This window comes from Mandrillus leucophaeus, unplaced genomic scaffold (assembly GCF_000951045.1).
Source record: "Mandrillus leucophaeus isolate KB7577 unplaced genomic scaffold, Mleu.le_1.0 Scaffold763, whole genome shotgun sequence".
NCBI classification, from domain to species: domain Eukaryota; kingdom Metazoa; phylum Chordata; class Mammalia; order Primates; family Cercopithecidae; genus Mandrillus; species Mandrillus leucophaeus.
The window spans coordinates 1,784,926-1,807,444 of NW_012108286.1; the positions used below are offsets into that span (position 1 = coordinate 1,784,926).

The following is a 22,519-nucleotide window of genomic DNA, read 5'->3' on the forward strand; positions in this document are numbered from 1 at the left end:
TGAATGTTACATCTCCAGTCGGTTTAAGGAGACAGTCTTCAAGTTCTTCTTGATCCCATGGTCACTACTACTAGTAATGCTGATTTTGCTGGCCCACTGTTCAGATCAGAGAGACAGATGTATTTTCCCTAATACTGTTTTCTTTCTTCCCTTTTTTTTGAAACAGAGTTTCGCTCTTGTTGCCCAGGCTGGAGTGCAGTGGCGCGATCTCGGTTCACTGCAACCTCTGCCTCCTGGGTTCAAGCGATTCTCCTGCCTCGCCTCCCGAGTAGCTGGGATTACAGGCATGTGCCACTATGCCTGGCTAATTTTGTATTTTTAGTAGAGACTAGGTTTCTCCATGTGGGTCAGGCTGGTCTCAAACTCCCGACCTAAGGTGATCCGTCCGCGACAGACATGAGCCACCGCGCCCGGCCCATGCTGTTTTCTTTAGCATGGCAAATTTGTTTTCAGTGCTTATGTTCATTCTGCATCCACACATACATTATGGGAGTTATTGAAATATAAAAATAGGAAAAGAATGAGAAATTCAGATCCCCTTCGTTATATGTGTTTCTCAAGTATAAAGAGAATTCTTCCATTATTTGAAAGGGTCATATTTCCAAGTGTGATAAAGTAAAATATTACGAGGTCTGTTTTATTACTGAAATCAGAATTCTAGCTTAGTAAAATCTCAATTATGCTTCAAAGAGACATTTTCAGTGTCCAAATGGCTTGTTGTAGGATTAAACATCTAACTACTGATATAAGTAAGGGACATTTTATGTTCCTAGTGGTAAAGTGGGGATGTTAGTCCTGATCTTTAATGGCACATTTAAATATTTTCTATGGTTCTGTAGACAATTTTTAAAACCTTGTCTGTGTTGAAGCATCTGCACTTATGATGGGATTACCCAATTCTTTTCAGTAGAATTTGAGACTCATTAACTTAGGTTGACCTTATTTAAGTTAGTTGCCCAGTACTTGACTGAGTAAAATGTTCACTGTGGAGAGAAAAGCAGCAGTTGCACATACTGGTGACCGACTGAAGGTTATAGTCATAAGAACTTTTCTTGCACAGAAATGGTAATTTGCTTAAGAAATGAATTTAGCCATCAGTGGTATTTACTCTAATGGTGGTTCCGTACCTGTGCCAAATGATGATATACATGGCAGAACTGACTCCTATCAGGTTCAAATATACCACTTGTTCTATAATTACATTGGCTATTTGACTTGTAGTTATATTGTAGCACAATTACCGTAAACCTAAATGAAACTTCTGTGTACTCTAACATTACTATATATATTAGTTTGTTTGGAATTGTTTTTTCCTCATATGACTGTGGTATTCAGGACTAGTAGCAGGATATTTTGGTTCATTTTATAAAAATGATTTTAAAAAAAAAACAGGTTCCTTTGAGGTTTTCATGGAGTTATTAAATTTCTCAGAAGGCTGTCTCATAAGCTCTATGAAATGACTCCAAACCAATTCAGCAGTTATGCATTTCAGCTACTGACCAGTAAATTCATGTACGGCTGCATAGTATATATGACACATACTGTTATTTAAACAGTAAGTCATATTAACATTCGGAAACTTACCACATTATGGACCAGAAGCTGTGATTTGTATCCAAATAACTCACAGTAGAATCCAGTTATGTTGCTCCATTGAGTGTTGTTGGATAGAGAAAGAATTGCTTATTCATTCATTATGCTTAATTAAAAACATAAGATACATCTGCCCTGGCCAGCCTTTTAATCCCTGGATTCAGATTGCATGGTCTTTGGGCAACATTAATAAAATCTACAGAAAGTGTCTATGAGTAAAGTACTTTCCATTTGTGCGTGTGTGTGTGTGTGTGTGTGTGTATTTTAATTTTAATTTTTGGTAGGAGGGGTTGACTATTCTTTGCATCCTCTATTTTAATTTTTTATTTATTCTAAACAGGTGGCTTGCTTTGGTGAAGGTATTCATACAGCCTTCCTAAAGGCAATGCTTTCCACAGGATTTAAGATACCCCAGAAAGGCATCCTGATTGGCATCCAGGTAAGTGGTTTGTGGCTGTGTGCTTGCCCATGGTCATACACGGTAAGTGGGGAAGAGCAGGGTAGAATGTTAATTGTGGTATAGAGGAAGGGAGATTTGTTTTACGTTTCCATTTATGGCAACTTACAGGAAGAAGAGACATTTGTTCTCTATTTGCTTCTTGATTTTGCCTTCTGTTGCATCAGTCCATGCAAAAATAAAATACAGATAGAAAATGTTTCTAGCGAAGGGATATTTGTTCTAAATGGGATGCAGGGTACCTTAAAAAATGAACCTCTTATTCTTTGGTTTTGTCTTTTCTATATGTTTTCCTCTTAGCTCTTCATCCTTAGTTCCTGAACACAGGCATTATAATGAGGTTGGGTCTCACTTCCTCTGTTTGTTTCTCTTGATATTTCTCTGTCTCTTGATTTTCCCCCTTGCCAACTTATCCACGTCTATAGTACCTACTCTTCTATCTATAACTACCACCTGTAAATTTACATCCTCAGCCATCCCATATTTCCAACAATCTGCTGCATACCTCCACTTGAATATCTCAAATCCAAAATTTCTCAAACTGAAATCATGTCTGTTCTCTCCTGACCATCTCCCCTTCCTTCCTTTCATTCATTCAGTCCTTCACATTTCAATCACTATCAAATGCCAAGGATTCGAAGTTGAATACATGGACGTTATTTAATAAAATTTCTCAACTTAACACTCCAGATTGAAAATTTTTGAAGGGTAGTGATTTACTGGGCCTAATACAGTCAGCTCATTTCATAGTATACTATGGAAGTTCTTGAAATATTATTCATTGGTAAGCCTTCTAGGTCAAAGTAGGGTGAAATGGATATCTTTGTGCAATAAAAAAAGGCATTATCAATTTACTGATGTAAGTTAAATATAAATCTTAGGGCAAAATGATAGGAAACTTCTATTACTATTTGGAATGCTTTTTATTACTATTTGGAACTACTTCTGTTACTATTACTAATTGCAAGTGTGTACAAATTGTCCTGTTTATAAATTTCCTGAAAAAATACTAGAGGCTTCCCAACTGGTCATTCATTTTTATTTGAGATTAGTAATTCTTGGCTCCTATAAAAAAAAACAACAAATGGTCTTATATAATATCCCCGCTGTGCTTTTAATAAGCTCAAACTCTGCATGGCTACATAAAAATCAATAAAAATATAATTAGAACAGTACCAGGTATTCTCAAGCCAGAGGGTGATTATTTTAGATTCCATCTCATTAGGGTGTCTTAATATTAGCAAATTAGACTCTGGAGACTATACAGGTAGTGGCTTTGGAGAAGTTTCTGCAAAGGGTAACTTGGGATTTTGCTTTATGAAGGTACCAGAAGGACAATGGTGAATAGTTAGAGCAGAGGCTAACAAGATGACTTGCAATTGTGAAGCTTAATGGCAGTTTAGAGACAAATCACACCATATGATAGACTCATCATGTTATAAATGGATATTAAGTATTATTAAGTCCCAAGTAAGAGAATATTTGCCCAACTTCCAGTTATGGCTTAAAGTTTAATGTGAGACCTGGGGGCATTCAGAGGAGACCATGCCCTTAGTCCACATCTTCACATCTAATCATAATAGTGCTAACATCTTAAAATGCCAGCTTAAAAAGGCAGTGATGTATAAAATTGTGCCTTGTTTGGTTCTAGTGCTGCAGGGAAATGTGAAGCAAAAATTAATTTGATCCCTATGAAGTATTTGCATAATTTTGGCATTAGTGGACAGAATTTTGCTTTGTAGAGGAAAAAAGGGTTTGTTAGAAAAAATAATGTTTTCTTAAAGAAGTGAGTGCTGTCTATTGAAAGTCTACCTTTCGATGCTTTCCTTTTTAAATAAATAAATGTTCTAGCAGCTACATGAGTTGTTGAGAAGAACTTTCTGTACATGAGAGCATACGGACACAGATTTAAAAATATATTAAAAAGTATTTAAAGACTACTTAAAATTATACTTGTGAAAATATTTACAGCCGTGGTAAAATTGATCAGCTAATGCGTAGTTTCTTCATTACTACATGAAGAATTTTCATTAATGATGTTTTTAAAAATGCTTAGTCTAATAAACTGAAAAAGCATGACAGAATATACTAAATAGAGAGTTAATAGCTATAAAACTTACTGGACTACTTCTTAGAATGGGGCCAAATCTAATCTCAACTTTTTACTGCAGCTTTATAGAAATTGCAGATAAAGTAATTAGGGTTCCATATTTTAGGATACATTGTACTTTTAAAAAACATTTTATTTAACGTGATCCCACTTGGTCAGAAGAACTCGTATAAACACTTTGGATATTTGAAGTTAGAACTGAAAGTAGCACAAAAAAGGACTGCTAATATATAAATGGGGGTTAGGGATAGTAAATCCAATGGAAGGCATCTAGTTGAAGGTGAGTTATCTTATGAAGTTCCAAGAGAACTTTTTATATGGCAGTCTTTCTAACTTTTAAATTTCTTTTCTATTTCCCACCCTCCTCCTTAACACATACCGACTCTCCGTTTCTGGTCTTCCAAAGTTAAATCCGATAGGTCAAAGTACCTGGGAAGTTTGAAATATTCATAACATCAATCTTATAACTAGGACTTAGAATAAAAGAATCAAGATGTAGATTTTGTCAAAGGATTCTTGTAAATCTATTACATGCCCTATGTCTCTACCAAGGCATTTCTAACATAAGACAGGCATAATAGAGGTTTATGTGGCAACAAAAATCATCTTTGATTTTCCTGTAATATTTCTAGCCACCTTTCATTGCATTAGGATTTATTTTTAGTGGCCGTGAATAGGCAATCTGCCTTGTTTTGAAGTTTTCTGGAAGACCCTTTAACAATAAATGATTTACTCTAGAGTAGATCAAGAGCACTCAGTGTTTTCCTCTCTGATTGGGCTATTCAGTGATGCTTGTGGAGTGGCAAGCACCAATCTGACATCTGCGCTTCAGCATCGCTCAGAAACACAAAGCAAGCATTTTATCTGAAAAGACAACTCCAAGTGGCATGAATAACCTTTTATCTTTAATATGGAATCATTAGGAACAACCATAGAGTTGCCAATCCCGAGGTCCCCGGAGAATCCACAGGCATCACATAGTATTAACTTGGCTTTCTTTTCTGTAGCCAGGCATTGGATAAATGTGAAAATGATCATTGGAGGAAATATATATACATTTTTCCCTTTTAAAGGACTGTCTTCTTTATAAACATTTCCAAGAAAATAAATCAGCTTGTACTTTTCACCTTTAGTAACAAATGGTTTCTTACACAGGTATTTTCAATCAGCCTTTAAATCTGAGGCTACTCAGATGCAAGCTGACAGCTGTAATTTCTTTTTGTAGAGAGGCTGTTTTATGTGTCACAAGTGTTCAATACATGTTTGATAGAAGTTTATAATGTGCCTATGGAAGCCAACACCCAGACCAGAAGGTAGAGTGGTTCCCTGGCTGGGAACTGTCAATACTGTCATGTTGGATATTTATCTTTTCCACCTGGGGGACAACACTGAAACAGCTCCATAATGAGGTTCTGCCTGGTGTCTGCAGGTCTTAGAGGACTTGCTGACTTATTTTACTTTAAAATGGCAAAAAAAAAAAAAAAAAAATTACATTCTAGTACTGCTCCCTTAATGTTTTTCATGGTGATTATAGCCAAGGTTCATGCAATCTTGACCTCATATTACACAATGAGTGGAGGATAGTCTTCCTATCTCCTATTCCCCCCTTTCTTAAACTTAAGTATGCATCAAAATCACCTGGAGGGTTTGTAAAACAACAAATGGCTAGGATGCACTCCCAGAGTTCCTGATTCAATAGGTCTGGGGTGGGGTTCAAATTTTCATATTTTTAATAAATTCCCAGGTAATGCTGATGCTGCTCTCCCAGGGACCACAATTTGAGAACCACTCTACTTGAGCAATGGTACTTTAGAAACCTAGTTAAAAGTTATGTTAGCACTTATTATTGTCAAACATGTTATCAGGGAATTTTTGCTAGGGGAAAGTATAAAAGATTGAGAAAAGTTGAGTGCATGATTAATGTATCAAGTAGTAAGTGTTGGAGATCATTATGCTAAGCCTTCTAATGTGATTTGGTACTTACTGAAGTCTATTCTGTGTTTAGCAGAGGGTCACAATGTAATGTTCCATATTAGGGGAATTTAACAACATTCAGAAGTTCATTTTGGACATTGAATATATAGACATTTCATATATATATTTGTTATATACCAAGGAATCTTAAAACATGAAAAAAATTTTATATGCCATCAAATTTAGCCCTTTGACTTTTCTGAGGAGAATCAAACTTGAATTATCTTATTCCTCTGTCTAACCAATTGTCTTGATGTCACTAAGAGTTATTTAATTTTTTACTTTTTTTTTGTTTTATGTCTAACCATGAGCTTCTTGCATCTAAGCTCATTTTTTCTGTTTGGCCCTAAGTGGAAATGAAAAGCTACCGTCCTGGGCATGGTTACAATTCATGTTCTATAAGGCAGTCATGAATAACCCCTGAGCCTGCCTCAGCTGAAATTCATCCAGTTGCATTTATCTTTTCTATTTGCCAATAGTTTCCTCTTATAAAACTGCAGTTCTGGGATTGAGAGGGCCAGAATCTGAAAGAATTTTATATTTGAACATAGTCTTTGGGGTCTTTTCTTAGGATTTAGATCTGTGCTCAGAAAGCCTCTGCAAGTAAATATTAGAGGGTGCTATGGGCTAAACATTATCAAAATTGTGCAAGGATCATATGTGTTTTATTGTCACAGTTCTTGGTTTCTGACTCTGAAATAAGATCATTTGATTTTTTCCAGCCATCGCTAATATGGTTTATAAACAGATTACAAGACATTTGCTGAAGTAACCAGCTTATGTCATCTGTTTAAAACCTTTTTACAAGGGAAACCAACAAGAATGTTCCTATTTAAAGAAGAATGGATATGTTTTTAACAGTATATGATTTTAAATATGCCAGCTCAGTTACTCAGACACTCATGTTAATGAAGTCAAGGTCAGGGTTTGATCTTTGGGTAGGTCACCTGGTGTTGTTTTCTTTCATTCTGACCACTATCTTGCAAGCACTAGCTCTTGATCACAGAAAGTATATTCAGAACTAGGGAACCCCTGATGGTAATGGTCAGGAATCCAGGGAAGGTAGGGTTGGACACTAGACAGGTCCACCTGGATTCCTAGGAAGGACACAGCAATGGACTGTAGGAAAATATCTGAACAGTGAGATGGAGCATTAGAGAAGCCTGTGTGGAAATGAAATGCATATAAATGAGGGGGCAGTCGGTTTGGGTTGTAAGTGTAATCGTCGGTAGAGGAACCCATGCTTGGAAACTTGGATGTAAGGGCAGGAATCTAGTCTTTAGGGGGGCTGAAAAAACAATTATTTTAATTATATTAATATTTATTAAGAACTATTAATAGGCAAATAACTGTGAGAAATTATAGTACTGACACTTATGTAGTGCTTACTTCTAAATTAGTTTATTGAACACTCATACTAATGTAAGAACTGTCACTATTACTGTGTAACAGATGAGGAAACTGCATCGTAGAGTTGTTAAGTAAGATGTTCAAGGTCACACAGTTTAATAAGGTGTGGAGCCTCAAAAAGTAGAAATACTACTATTATCATCACTGTTTTAGAAATGAAGAAATGAAGGCCAAAGTTATTAACATTTTGAAGCACACACCACTAGTGAATGGTGAAAGCCAAGATTTGAAATGCAGCTAACTGACTTTAGAGCTCATACTTTAGCTACAACTTTTTATTGCCTCCTAGTAAATGAAAAAATAAGTTCCAATGATTGAATTATTGCAGGGACTTGTACATGAGCTAGTAGGAAAATGGCCTAGTTATTGAAGAGCAGTACACAATTAGAATTTAGAAATAAGAGCAGGTTGAGGCCGGGCGCAGTGCCTCACGCCTGTAATCCCAGCACTTTGGGAGGCCAAGGCAGGTGGATCACGTGAAGTCGGGCATTTGAGAGCAGCTTGACCAACATGGAAACACCCCGTCTACTAAAAATACAAAATTAGCTGGGCCTGGTGGTGGATGCCTGTAATCCCCGCTACTCGGGAGTCTGAGGCAGGAGAATCGCTTGAACCCGGGAGGCGGAGGTTGCAGTGAGCCGAGATCGTGCCACTGCACTCCAGCCTGGGCGAAAGAGCAAACAACGCCATCTCAAAAAAAAAAAAAAAAAAAAAGAAGAAGAAGAAGAAGAGCAGGTCGAATAGGTAAAACAGCTAGCCTGACTTGGTACTGGCTCCTAACCCACGTGTCTTTTAAGTCCTACCTGACCAGGAAAAGGGTCCTTGTAGAACTGGGGTGGATCTGAACTTACAAAGACCAAGTGGATTAAATAGAGAATAAAGGGAGTTAAAAACAAGGTGAAAAGCGGAGATCAAGATAATGTGGATGGAATTTCATTGACATTGGGATATAGTTAAAACTCATACTCACCATAGAAGGATAAAAGGATAAAACGTGTCATTTTTGAATATAAAGCATCTGGAAGCAGGTGGCATTGTCTTTTAAGATGTTGTAAGGAAATACCATGTTGTATATGACTAAATGAAGAACATGTATATCCAGAAAGTGAATTTTGTGAAATTCCTTTTCAGCAATCATTCCGGCCAAGATTCCTTGGTGTGGCTGAACAATTACACAATGAAGGTTTCAAGGTACGTTCATTAGTTTTAAGTTGTTTTCTGTCAGCATGGAATCAGTCCACAAAAGAAAATATTGCAGGATATTGGAAAAGAAATAGCCCAAAGTATGTCCTTTTGATATGAAAGCTGTAACTAACTTGGTAGTTTCAAAACTTAGAGTAAAATCATTAAAAAGACTGGTTTTAACTTTTAACAAAATTACCACAAATTCAATAGACGTTGCCAGCTAAAAACGGAGGAAGTTTAGCTTAAGCACAATTGAGACAAAGTTCCAATACATTTCCATATGTTTTTCCTTTTTTGTTTTCATATGAGGTTATAGATTCTAGCTGTGACATTTACAGGCAAAACTTCTTGGCAGTGAATACCTCCACACAAAGCCTGGTTGAGTAAAACAAATTATTTCCAAGGCTTATGATGGGCCTGTGGCCATGGGGATTTGTTGACCTGATAACAAGGAATTAGCCATGAATAACTGAGAAATTATTAAATTTATGAGAAATTATCATTGAATTATTAAATTCAAATTAAATGTATAATTATTAAAATGCAAAAGCAAATAAAATTGAGGTTACGTTTTTTAAATCACTGCAAATATATAAAAAAATATTTAAAGTGCCCATGCCTCTGGACTCTGAGTCCAAGTCTTTATCCATGGCATTATACTACTTCTCATGTTCAGTAATTTCTTCTTCTGTTGTAAATTACATGTTCTATAAAAATAAGAAATCACTGTGATACAGTAATTGATTTTTTCATTTTAAATGCAGCTCTTTGCCACGGAAGCCACATCAGACTGGCTCAACGCCAACAATGTCCCTGCCACCCCAGTGGCATGGCCGTCTCAAGACGGACAGAATCCCAGCCTCTCTTCCATCAGAAAGTAAGAACTAGGCATACTGTTTTCTGAAATAATTTAGAGGATTTCAGAACCAGTACATGAATATTTCACCTTACTTGATTGCAAGTCTTTTAAAACAAATTTAAAAATGAACACATTTGTGGATGATTGTAAAGCTTCACTCTCCATTACTATGGAATATATAACATCATGCGTACATGGTTATATGAAACGTGTTTCAAAATACTTCTTAGTAAGGATGCTTCCTTGATGGAAACAAGTGAGAGCATGAAGAATGTAATGCAGCACTTTATATTTCATGTCAAACTTATATTGTGTATAGATGTGCATATCAAGTATAAGATGACCAGCTATATTTCACTAAGGTTGTGCATAATAAATCAATTTGTTGAGCACTTACTACATACAGGAACCTATGTTGAGTGTTATGATGATGTCATCCATTGGATTACCTAATTGGTCATTCCTTGACCAGGTTTTTATGCCTTAGACCATGTCATCACTATAGATTTTATAAGACATTTTATTTCAGTGGATTGTGTGAATCTGCAGGAATACCATTGCATCAGCCCTTAAAGATCTATGTGGCATAAGTGCATGGGAGATAATTCTCGACTATTTTAAGATATTACAGTCTACAGAATGGCTGTGCCATTCTATGCAATATATTATCTGTTAGCGTTCTTGAGAAGCCAACACATAAATTATTATCACTTTAATAAAATAATGGCATTGTGTTCAAACCTTAGCAGGCTTCCAAGGATATAATAGCTCCTTATTTGGGGCATTGTAAAACAATAATTAGCACTACTTAGGAGGCAATAGACTTAATGTGGGAGTGGGAGCATGGGGGTGAAAGGGCATTCAATGGTGGAGGGATCACCTCTTTTTAAAAAATAAGTAAATATCTATCAAATTACCAATTCTTAATGAGTGAACAGATAGCATTTTAAACAGAAACAAACATCTGCATTCCATTAGACTTGCACCAGAATTCCTTCAAGAACACAATAAAAATTATAATCCCTGTATAAGTGTAATTTAAACATTGACTTAGCAATAGAGGAGGGCAGATGGCAGTCAACTCAGAATGGCATTGACTTGAATGGCTAAGACAGCAATTTATGTTGGTATTTTATAAACTATAAAATATGGCTTGTCGTCTATAAGTTTTTATTTGTTTATTTTTCCAGATTGATTAGAGATGGCAGCATTGACCTAGTGATTAACCTTCCTAACAACAACACTAAATTTGTCCATGATAATTATGTGATTCGGAGGACAGCTGTTGATAGTGGAATCCCTCTCCTCACTAATTTTCAGGTATAATCTTTTCCTTGGATATAGACTGGATGGGAATTTTATTTCTGTGCCTCCCTTAAGAGTGTAATCAGTAGATGCACATCTCTCTTTTCCCCTCTTTGTAATTTTCAGAGTAGAGAGGAATTTTTAGTAAACTAAAATAATGATGCTAACATGGTAGGTCCTGGCTTAAATGGGACAGTTGGTAATCAAGCAATTGAGATAATCAAAGGCCATGAATGGCCATGGCTCTCTCCTTGCAATTATCCTTTGAATAAAAAGTGACAGCATGACATGGAATAAAGATATAGACTTTTATTTCATTGTTTCTAAATGAAAGCCACCACATAAAAGCAACAGGTTAATGGTGGTCCAGATGTAGCACAAGTGCTTGTTCAATTCACAAAAAATGATTGCATGAGGTATGTTCAGTTTCACTTGGACATGACCCATCAAATTTATCACAGGGAGAAACAGAGTGGAGACCCGTTAACTTTCTGCCTATCATATTTATTTTTTATCCAAAATCAGTTTTAATCCCTACGGGAGGAGAAACAAGCTTATTCACAGTGACGTCCGAGATACGAAAGAGATTTCCCATGGTGAGGTCTGAGATGCGGGAGAAAGTCTCCATCAAATAAGAAACTTTTATGCCTTTTATCCCATACCCTTTGAAAACTGGGGACAGACACTTGTGACTTCTCAGTCTTGATTCATTAAAAATTCACTTTCATCTCATGGAGGTTGCTGATTCCTACCATTATATTTTCAGGTGACCAAACTTTTTGCTGAAGCTGTGCAGAAATCTCGCAAGGTGGACTCCAAGAGTCTTTTCCACTACAGGCAGTACCGTGCTGGAAAAGCAGCATAGAGATGCAGACATCACAGCCCCATTATTAAATCAACCTGAGCCACATGTTATCTAAAGGAACTGATTCACAACTTGGTTTCCCAGAGATGAATATTGATACCTAAACTTTATTTCAGTTTACTTTGTTATGCCTTAATATTCTGTATCTTTTGCAATTAAAGTGTCAGTCACTTCTTCAAAACCTTACAGTCCTTCGTAAGTTACTTACTCTTCATGAGATTTCATCCATTTACTAATACCGTATTTTTGGTGGACTAGGCTTGCCTATGTGCTTATTTGTAGCTTTTTACATTTTATGGTGCTGATTAATGGTGATCAAAGCAGGAAAAGTTGCTGTCCTACCTTCTGAATTCTTTCTATACTTTAAGATATTCTATTTTTAAAACAGTATCTGCAAACTCAGGACACTTTAACAGAGCAGAATACTCTAAAAACTTGATAAAATGAAATACAGATTTAACTTATGAACCTTCCATCATGCTGTTTGTGTATTGCTTCTTTTTTGATCCTCATTCTCACCCATTTGGCTAATCCAGGAATATTATTATCCCTTCCCATGATATTGAAGTTGAGAAATGTGACAGAGGTGTTTAGAGTATGGATTTCTTTTCTTTTCTTTTCTTTTTTTTTTTTTTTTTTTTTGAGATGGAAGTCTCGCTCTGTCTCCAGGCTGGAGTACAGCGGCATGATCTCGGCTCACTGCAATCTCTGTCTCCCAGGTTCAAGCAATTCTCCTGCTTTAGAGTACGGATTTCTTTAAGGAATATTGGTTTTGTTTTCTGGACTGTATCAGCAGATGGTAGACAGTGTTTATGTAGATTTGTTGTTGTTTTTATCATTGGATTTCAACTTGGCCCAAGTGAAACAATCAGATTTCTATCATTCACACTCTCCCCCGGTTTTGGAATAACTTGGAAGTAAGATTCATTCCCTTAAGATGATGGATTCTGTTAACTATGGGGTCCCACACTGCACTATGAATTCTACCCACTGTAAGGGCAAAAACACCATTCCTTCTACATATAAGAAAAAAGTCTTTCCCGAAGGGCAGCCTTTGTTACCTTTAAATGTTTTCTGTTATTACAAGTGCGCTAATTGTGAACTTTTAAATAAAATACTATTAAGAGGTAATGCAGTTGTATTTGTTTTTATTTTACATTAATGTACAAAAATCAGTTTACTTCTATGATAAAACAGAGTTTTGGGCCAGGATTGCATTGCTTATTTATTTTTTCCGTGCAAACCCATATAGGGTATGAGAAAATTAACATTAAAAATAAGTTTCAGCTGCTACATGTTTCATTTTTTCTTGTCCCCCCCTTACTTTTAAGTCTCATCATAACATTATGTAGTTATATGGCTATAAACCATCTTTGACCCGGATCCTTTCTAATGTGTAAGTACAACCACATACTGATTAAAGATTGCCACAGATATATAGTAAACTTTCAAACAAATGTCTTACATAACTCAGAAAAGTAACTTAACCCCATCAGAGGCTGACCAACATTGTCTAATGGAAATAGTGCCAATGAGCACATTGATGCCATATCTCCAATTTACCACCGAAACCATGGCTTTGTGAAGGTCCTAAGATAATTATGCTATAACAGCTTTTATTTCTTCCTTGTTACCTCACAGTCAATTGATTACCACTTTTTATAGCTCTATATGAATGTTTTAAGTATTCATCTTCTCTTTCTCTCTCTTCCTTGTTCTTCCTGTGGTCAAGACTTTCATTACTTCTTCCCTGTAATCTTTTTTTTTGGATGGAGTTTCCCTCTTGTCACCCAGGCTGGAGTGCAGTGGTGCGATCTCAGCTCGCTGCAACTTCCACCTCCTGGGTTCAAGCGATTCTCCTGCCTCAGCCTCCTGAGTAGCTGAGATTACAGGCACCAGCCAACATGCCTGGCTAATATTTTGTATTTTTTATAGAGACGGGGTTTCGCCATGTTAGGCAGGCTGGTCCCCTGTAATCTTATAATTGTGTAATCCCTGATCACTTTGATTCATTCACCTGAAAATATTTAATGAGTTTCTTCCATGTTTCATGTAGAATATATCACAGTCTCTCCTACTCCTGTTTTTCTAGCATGTTTCTGTTACATATCACCAGCACCACAACCACCATCACCATAATAATTAACATTATGGAGTCCATACTATTTTTCAGGCATTTGTAAGTACTTTACATGAGTTAACCTGGTTAATCCACAAAATATCCCTATGAGTAGGTGCTGTTATCTCCATATTATAAATAAGAAAACATAGGCATACCGAAGTTAAGTAATATGCTCAAGGTCACACGAAATGCAGTCTCACTTTTTTGTATCATATTCTGGTGAAGGTAGACATGTAAAAAGAAATCATTCCTCACAGTGAAGAAAATACTAAATTTACCTGCAGAGATCAGGGAAGGGCATTTTAAGGAGATGAATTCATGTGTTGTCTTGAATAATGTCTTGTCGTTCCCAAGGAAGACTAGAAGGTAAGGACATTTAAGAAAATGACAAGGACGTTGTTATGACTGGAACTCAGGGTATGTGTGCAGGGAAAAAGCTAGTAGCTTTAGCTGAGACTGGACTCTTAATGATGGATGTTTAAACAAGGTAGAAGTTTTAAAACTTTTTATTTGGAAATAATTTTGGATTTAAATTTTAAAAGTAAAAAAGAAATCCCCAGATTTACCTATTGGTAGTATTTTACTTCATTTGCTTTATTCTACTCTATCAATCATCTATTTCTCTATCTAAACACACTTGCACACATGTATATATTCACAAAGGAAGATAAAAATTACATGTTGACTAAAAATGAGCAGGCTGTTAGTGACCAATTTAGATATCTAACTCAATGTCTTAAATAAACAATTGTTTGCCGAAACTATCAAAAACTCAATGAGTTAATTATTGTGTTGTGAGAATTTAATAAAGGGTCCTAATTTTTATATTAATGTGAGTTGGTTATTTGTAAGATATGGTAAAATCTGAAGATTAATAATAATTAATTTAACATTGTGTCTATATAAACTCTGTTTTTGGTTGACAAAAGGCCTTTGGAAAACCAGAAGACAGGATAGACCTCATGATGCTAAAAATGGAATTACATAAATTTTTGTTTCAGTTGCCTTTCTGTTTTCCAACATTCCAAACTTTAAAAAGACTTAACTACAGATAAATAACACATTTAAGAGCTTTGATTGGAGAAGAGAAATGCAAAAATTGGAAACATTTGTGTTCGGATTTGGCAAGGCTCTGTCCTTTTGGAACATATTATTTCATATAAACATGTTAACACAGTTTTAAATATCCAAATCTATTATATATCACAAGTTCAGACAACACAGAGTCTATGTCTGTAGAGCTGAATAGCAAATCTAACTTTTTCCATACTGATAATTTAATAGCATGTAAGAAGGATGGGTTCTATGGAGAAAAGGAGCTCAGCCAGCTTTTGAAATTAAGAGGAATAAAGAATGATCCATTTATAGACTTAGGATTTTATAGCTTTGGAAAGGTAAGTATAATACTTTAACTTTACTTCTGTCAAACTTTCCTCTTAAACAGAATTCCTACTGGAAACTTTTAAAAACAACTATAACAGTCATTTATCTCAACAGCTGCAGGTACTTGAACCTCAGCTTCCACAATGTCCACAGCCTCTTGAACAATGAACGTGGAAATTATCAGAGAAACAAACCATGGCTGAATGCAGTTAAGTGCTCTGTAATTACACGCCAGTGTTGCCATTTGGCGGCTGGTGTAGTCTCCTGTGGGCACAGGTGCCATAAATGCTCACACACACCCAATCAAATCCACAAAGACCTTTCATTACATATCATTTGAGACACCCTTAACTTAAAAAAGACTAGCTCAAGTTTAGTTCTTTCTCTTTGTTCTTATATATAAAAATTCCATTTTTCCTAATTAATATTACTGTGCTATTTCATGAGAAGCTGTTACAATTGGCGAGTGTGAAGGTAATGTGGTAGTAGGAAGAATGTCTTTCCTCCCTGAGTGGCTCCCTGGGCTCTGGGAAAAATTGGTAATAATCATTCCTACTTCTTTTCTTGTGCATAATGTAGGGTGCAAGGGTTCCAGAAAGAGAATTTAAGTACCTACAGCTGTTGAGATCAATGCAGCTATGAAAAAAAGACTCAGCAAGTCAAAATTAGCACCATTTGTGTCTGCTTCTTGTTGCTTAAAGATCATTTTTGAGTCTTTACAACTTTCATTTTATAAAGGACTTACATCCACAAAGAAAACCATTGATTGTTGACCAAAACAAACAAACAAAATAGGGTTTTCCAGTAGGACTAAAGGTCTACTTTCTCCTGAAACGACCAGCCTACCTAATGATTTTGCTAAGGTGTTCCCTATTAGAATCACACACACCACAGTGAGGAGCTTTTGTTCAGAAGAAGCAACACCAGCAGCCTCACAAAAAAAGTAGGAAAGATGTGTGTGTGTCCCCAAATGATAATTTTGCACACAAAGCTCAGTATTGTCGGGCAGCCATAGTGAGGACAGACAAAATATGATCAACATTTAGAAAGGAGTGAGAATTCAACAAGACCAAAATGTTATTAAAGGACATAAATCACTTGAAAATGTGTTTTACTAATAAAGGATACATTCTAATATCCAGGGCCCAGACAACTATGTTTTCCTGTCTGAAATTTAAAGGCACTCAGTAATCTCTTTAGTGATCTTTCTTCTCTCTGCCTATGTAAGGCCTCGAAGGTTGAAATATGGCAGGAGTTTGAGGACTTTGTCATAAAAGAAGTATCTTGCTAAGTGTTTTCCATAACTCTTTAGAAATTTCCTCATAGAATACTGCAAATGAAATGTATATGGAATAATACAATCAGACTGTAAAATTCGCTGAACTCCGCATTCAAGACGAATTACATAAGGATCCTTTTTTAAAAATGTTTTCTAATTAAACTGAGGACACAATATTATTTTCCAGGTTCGATATACTTCCTTTCCCACTCATAACTAAAATATATAGGGAGCTGGAGGGGAAAAACAGTATTGTTGTAGTTAAAAAGTGAGTAGGAGTTTGTAGAGTTGTTTTTTTTTTTTTTTTTTTTGAGATGGAGTCTCGCTCAGTCGCCCAGGCTGGGGTACAGTGGCGCAATCTTGGCTCACTGCAAGCTCTGCCTCCCAGGTTCACGCCATTCTCCTGCCTCAGACTCCCGAGTAGCTGGGACTACAGGCCCCCGCCACCACGCCCGGCTAGTTTGCGCCTGGCTAACTTTTTGTATTTTTAGTAGAGAGGAGGTTTCACCATGTTATCCAGGATTGTCTCGATTTCCTGACCTCGTGATCCGCTGGCCTCAGCCTCCTAAAGTGGTGGGATTACAGGCGTGAGCCACCACGCACGGCCCTGCAGAGATTTTTAATAACTATGAGGCCTAAGCATTTGATGTGAATTAGACTCACATTTTATTAATTGGGTTGGAATAAGATAAGGCAACACGGAGTTAACTTTCTCAACATGGAGGATGCCTCCAGGGCAAATAATTATTTGTGCCAAATCTATCATTACGTGCGTTAGAATCCTGAGCACAGCCCTGCTTGCTTCGGAGGTACCTCACTAACTCTAGTGCCCTGGTGCTGCTGAAATCTGTGGATCTGTGGAGCCCCAGGGACTTCTTAACGCAAAGGGATGGTACTTGGCCGACTGACTCCTCCTCCTATGGTCCCTGGCTTATTCACCTTATCGGGTTTTGCTATGCTAACCTCTGGAAGGCTGATATTCTCAAGAATAAAAGAAATGCAAAGCTGCTTTGGTTGTTGTACTCATTGTACCAACATTGATGTAATGAGGTGGTTTTAATCAATGGTGGTTTTCTTTGGTCCATTAAGGTTGCCACTATAAATCATTCCACATCATTTCAGCATCTCTTCAGCCTGATACATACAAGCTAAGAGATAATCATGAGTCTCTGGTATATAATTCAAATCTATAGAAGGTGAGGACATATTTATTTTATTGACTGTTGTGTTCCCAGAACTTAAATATAGTTGATGTCAAAAACTATTGAATCTACAAAATTTTGATACTAGAAAATGATTGTAGGGAGATGTATTTGGCCCTCTCTTTTGGTTCCAAGTTCTTATCTCCTCTCTTGACTGTAGGGATCTCAAACCACAGTTTGTGTTAAGCCTTCAGCCTCAGCCTTGCTCTGTAGGTACTCAAGAAACTAGCGCAGTTTATGTGCCCTTGTGTAGGAAACATTGATAAACATTAATTGTTGCAAATATTTAATCTATTTGATACTACAAATAGATCTGTTGTCTTCAATCTTAGTTATTGTTCCAGTCATTTAATGAAGACTTATATATATATCTCTATGCCCATAGTATTAAATATGTACTTACGATCTCTAAAAATGTATTTATATTTTCCCTTATTCTTTCTCCATTATGGTTTGCTCATGACCACTTACTGTTCCTTTTACTTTTTAATTTCAATTTATAGAATATTTCATACAGTATATTCACTTAAATCTATATTTTTATAGAAAATAGACAATTTAGGAGTGTGTCATTTCATGCATCACTTTTCTAAGCTTCTTTGTGTCTTAACCTTCATTCATTAAGTTCACAAATACTTATTGAGTACCTTTAATAAAATAGAATATTTTTGGACTTACAAAGCTTATAGCCTAGTGATGAATACAGAGAGAAAAAAAAACCTATTACAATAGAGCTTGGTTTTAAGGGATTTTAGAGATTGTAAGGGAAGTTTAGGGGGCTATGTTAATAAATGATGGGGCAGATCAAGGCAGGCTTCCATGAGAAAGTAACGTCTAAGCTGAAACCCAAGGGATAAATAAAAATTTGCCAGGCCAAGAAGTGTGGATGTGTTCTATACAGTGACAACAATGCGGATGAAAACCCAAGGCAAGAAAAACATCCTGTGTTTGAAGAATTGAAGGAAGCTGAGCATAACTGGAGCATTGTGCATACAGGTTTGATGATGAGGGTAGGGAAATCATAGAGCCTTGTAAACCATGTTAAGGAGTGTGAACACTTTGCTAAGGGTAAGAAGAAGCTGTTGAAGCTTTTTAAGTTAGAAGGTGACAATTACTTTTGCATTTTGGGAAAATGCAATTTGACTACAGAATGAAGAATGAATGAAATAAACTAGGATTGGAGGCAGAGAGACTAGTTAGGAAGCCATTATCATGATACAGGAGGAAGAAAGAAGGGGAGAAAGAGAGAGGGAGAGAAAGAGAGAAAGAGAGGAGAGGATAGAGAGAGATTGCTTGGACTAGAGTAGGAAAGAGAAACCAATTTGAGGAATGATATTTTTGGGAGAAAGAACTGTTGTAATGTATTTGGATGAGTGAGAGGAGGTACTCAGATTCAGAGTTACACATTTCTGGCTTGGGAAAACAGTGAGAAGTCACCTGATTTTATTGGCCCCAGAGAACCTAGGAGTGAGAAAAGGCTGAAAATGGTAAGTTCTGTTTCCAACATGTGAACTTCAGGTATCTATGAGAGGTAGAATGAAAATAGTATCCAGTCAGTGATTAAAAGCCAGACATTGGAGCCAGTCTTCTTGAGTTGTCCAGGCTCTGACAGTAGCTGCATACTGTCCAGCTTCTTGCCCAGGCTCTGACAGTAACTGCATAATCTTAAGTAGGTTGCTTAAATTTCCCATATCTCAGCTTCCCCTCTCTCATGTGGGAATAATAATACCTGCCCATAATGTTATTATGAGGGTTGGATTGAGAAAATGTGAGTTAGGCACTTTGAATATTACTGGGTACAGAGCAAGTGCTATGGTAAGTGTTAGCCATTATTATTGTTATTATTTCTATGGAATGTCCAAACGGAGATATCTAGTAGTCAGTTGTATACTTAGTTTTAAAAATTGGAAAGCTTTTGGTTATAAGTACATATCTTACCAAATATTATATTTTGAGAAACTTTGACCCCTAAAACAGAAAGTCCTAATAGTCATCACTGACTCCTTAACAATGTAAAAGTGAAATTGATTCAATGTTAAGATGTTTAGAGATTCTTGAATTTAAAAAACTTCTAGAAATATAAAACTAAAAATTATTACTTTTGGTTGAACGTTAAATATATATGTCAGTACCATAGCAAGTTTTAATATTCTAAAATAGACCCAATTTTAAATAACTTTAATGTGTTCATCAGAAGTAATATAGCTTTATTGAGCATAATCATAAAATTATAAAGCATAATTTAGTTGGCACAAATTTGGATTTCTGGAATGGCTTCAGTGACAGTTTGGTAGACAGTGTCTCTGTGTGATGGGGCTGGACATTCTTCTTCACAGCATGTCATACTGTGATTTTCTGGGCAGTGTGGTTACTTTTACTGAGACATTCCGATTATGGTAGAGGTAGACTTGAATGAACTCAAGGAAATCCAGATTTTGATGGAAAAGTGCTGAAGTATAATAGTGATATTAATAATGAACATGTTTTCAGCACTTACTCTATTATGAACTATGCTAATGCTTTAATTATGTGATCTCATTTTAATGCTTACAGCATCCCTAAATTTATGGATGTGAAGCTGAGGTTTAGAGAGGTGAAGCAGCCACCTGAGGTCACACAGAAGGTGAAGGGAGGAAGTGTAGAAAAGCAATGAGTCTGCGGCAGCAGGGGAAAGAGTAAACAAAAGCAGGAGGGAGATCAAAGGAGTAGAGAGAAGTGGGAAGGAGGGATGGACAAATCAGGAAGGAATGGATGATGTCTGAATACTCATTCAGTCACACAAACTGAATTTTGGATCCTTTTGAAGATGTCAATGAAAATGTGAGCTACACTCAGAAGCGTTGGGAGCTAGAGGCCTTTCAGTGGACCCAGAGGATAGAGAAATGTTCCCAGAGAGTAGCCAGCTTGTCCAGACTCATTCCTGAATGCAGTATTTGTCCATTCTCACGTTGCTATAAAGAACTACCTGAGACTGGGTAATTTATGAAGAAACTCATGGTTCTGCAGGCTGTACAGGAAGCATGGTTGGGCAGGCCTCAGGAAACTTACAATCATGGCAGAAGGGCAAAGGGGAAGCTAGCATGCTCTTCACTTGGCAGAGCTGGAGAGGGAGACAGTGAAGGGTCAAGTGCCAGACACTTTTAAAGCATCAGATCTCATGAGACCTCACTCACTATCATGAGAACAGCACGAGGGAAATCTAACCCCATAATTCAATCACCTCCTACCAGGTCCCTCCCCCAACCCTGGGAATTATAATTCAACATGATATTTGGGTGGGGACACAGAGCTAAACCATCTCACACTGGAAACACTGATGGCCCAGTTACAAGGGAGAGTCAGAGCCCTATGTTTCTTTAGATGGATCCAAATATGAAAGTGAAATCTGGTTATAAATGTGAAGTGACTCCTTTGGGGCCCGAGGGCTTTGGGGTTGTGATGATAGAATCACAATGTCAGGTGTGATTTCCTTGTGGCAGAGTCACATATGATACTCTTTTGGTTACCATTGCTGTATAACAAGCTACCCTAAAACTTAGTGAGTTAAAATAACCCTTGAAATATATATTATGAAATATAAAATAATTATATTTCATAATTATGTAGGTTAGAAATTTGGACCAGACTTGTATAATTCCTCTGCTCTTGTGACATTGGCTGATATCATTTGGTGTACTCAGCTGGTATTTTGGGTAGTCTTGAAGGTCCAAGACAGCTTCACTCACATGTATAGTGCCTTGGGCAGAATGATTGGAGGCATGGGCCTCGGTGAGGCTTTGACCAGGGTGCCTTCACTTGACCTCTCTAACGTGGAAGTCTCAAGCCAGTGGCTCCTCCTAAAGTGAGCATTTGGAGAGATCTTAGTAGAAGTGGGAAGTCTTATTATGACCTAGCCTTAGACCTTCCAGAATGTCACTTTCCCTGCACTCTGTTGGTCAAACACAACCCTAAGTCAGCTCATATTCAAGGAGAGGAAAATTAAACTCTATTTATCAATGGAAGGAGTAGCAAAGAATTTATAGCCATATATACTTAATCATATACTTTTAACTCCAATTAGACGACTTGCAAATAATTTAATTGATTCAAAACTCTGAAGTTTTCTGTGCACAGGTCACCATGACAGCTGTAAGCACTATTCAGCACACAAATCTTATCAGTGTATGGACAGCATTTCTTTTTCATTTGAAGACATATCTATCTCCCAATAGCAGAAAATAATATTTTGTTGTTGAAGGCTAGGTGATACTTTAAAGTCAATTCAGGTCAAGGTCTATAATGATAGTAATTTTGACTGACTCTAAAGCAAAACAGAATCATTGCCTGAAAGATTTGGATGAGGTTTAGAAGAGTTATAGGCACACATTTTTGACATAGTAGCATAGCTAGAAATAGATAACAGATAACGTCTGCTTGGCTCTTAACCATTACTTTGGACAGACTTTTCTAACAAGGCACCCATACATAGCATGCACACATGTGGGATTTTTTTTGGTATCAATTAAAATGCTTTGCAACTTAGTAAGCACATGACAGGTTTTAAAGAAATTAGTGCATGTGTATGTATACACATCCTTTTACCCCCTAGCCAACAAAGAGTAGTAGAGTATAATGGTTAAAATCAAGCCTTCTTGGGTTTAAAGTCTGTCTCCACCGCTGACTTGCTGCCTAACTTTGGGCAAGCTATCTCAGCTCCCTGTGCTTCAGTCTACTCATTGATGAAGTGACAGAAGTAATAGTAGCTAGTTTACACAATTGTAAAGTAGGTAAATAAA

At 36.7% G+C, this 22,519-nt stretch overlaps 1 protein-coding gene across 3 annotated transcripts in view; it reads left to right on the forward strand.

Moving 5' to 3' along the window:
- CPS1 (carbamoyl-phosphate synthase 1, mitochondrial) overlaps positions 1-12,889 on the forward strand; it is a 196,055-nt gene extending 183,166 nt beyond the window's left edge. For all 3 annotated transcript variants that reach the window (XM_011966550.1, XM_011966549.1, XM_011966551.1), the window contains 5 exons: positions 1,934-2,032; positions 8,676-8,735; positions 9,494-9,606; positions 10,779-10,908; positions 11,660-12,889. In XM_011966550.1, coding sequence (XP_011821940.1) covers positions 1,934-2,032; positions 8,676-8,735; positions 9,494-9,606; positions 10,779-10,908; positions 11,660-11,758 — 501 coding nt within the window. In that variant the 3' untranslated portion in view covers positions 11,759-12,889. The remainder of the gene's footprint in view (positions 1-1,933; positions 2,033-8,675; positions 8,736-9,493; positions 9,607-10,778; positions 10,909-11,659) is intronic.
- Positions 12,890-22,519: the final 9,630 nt, after the last annotated feature.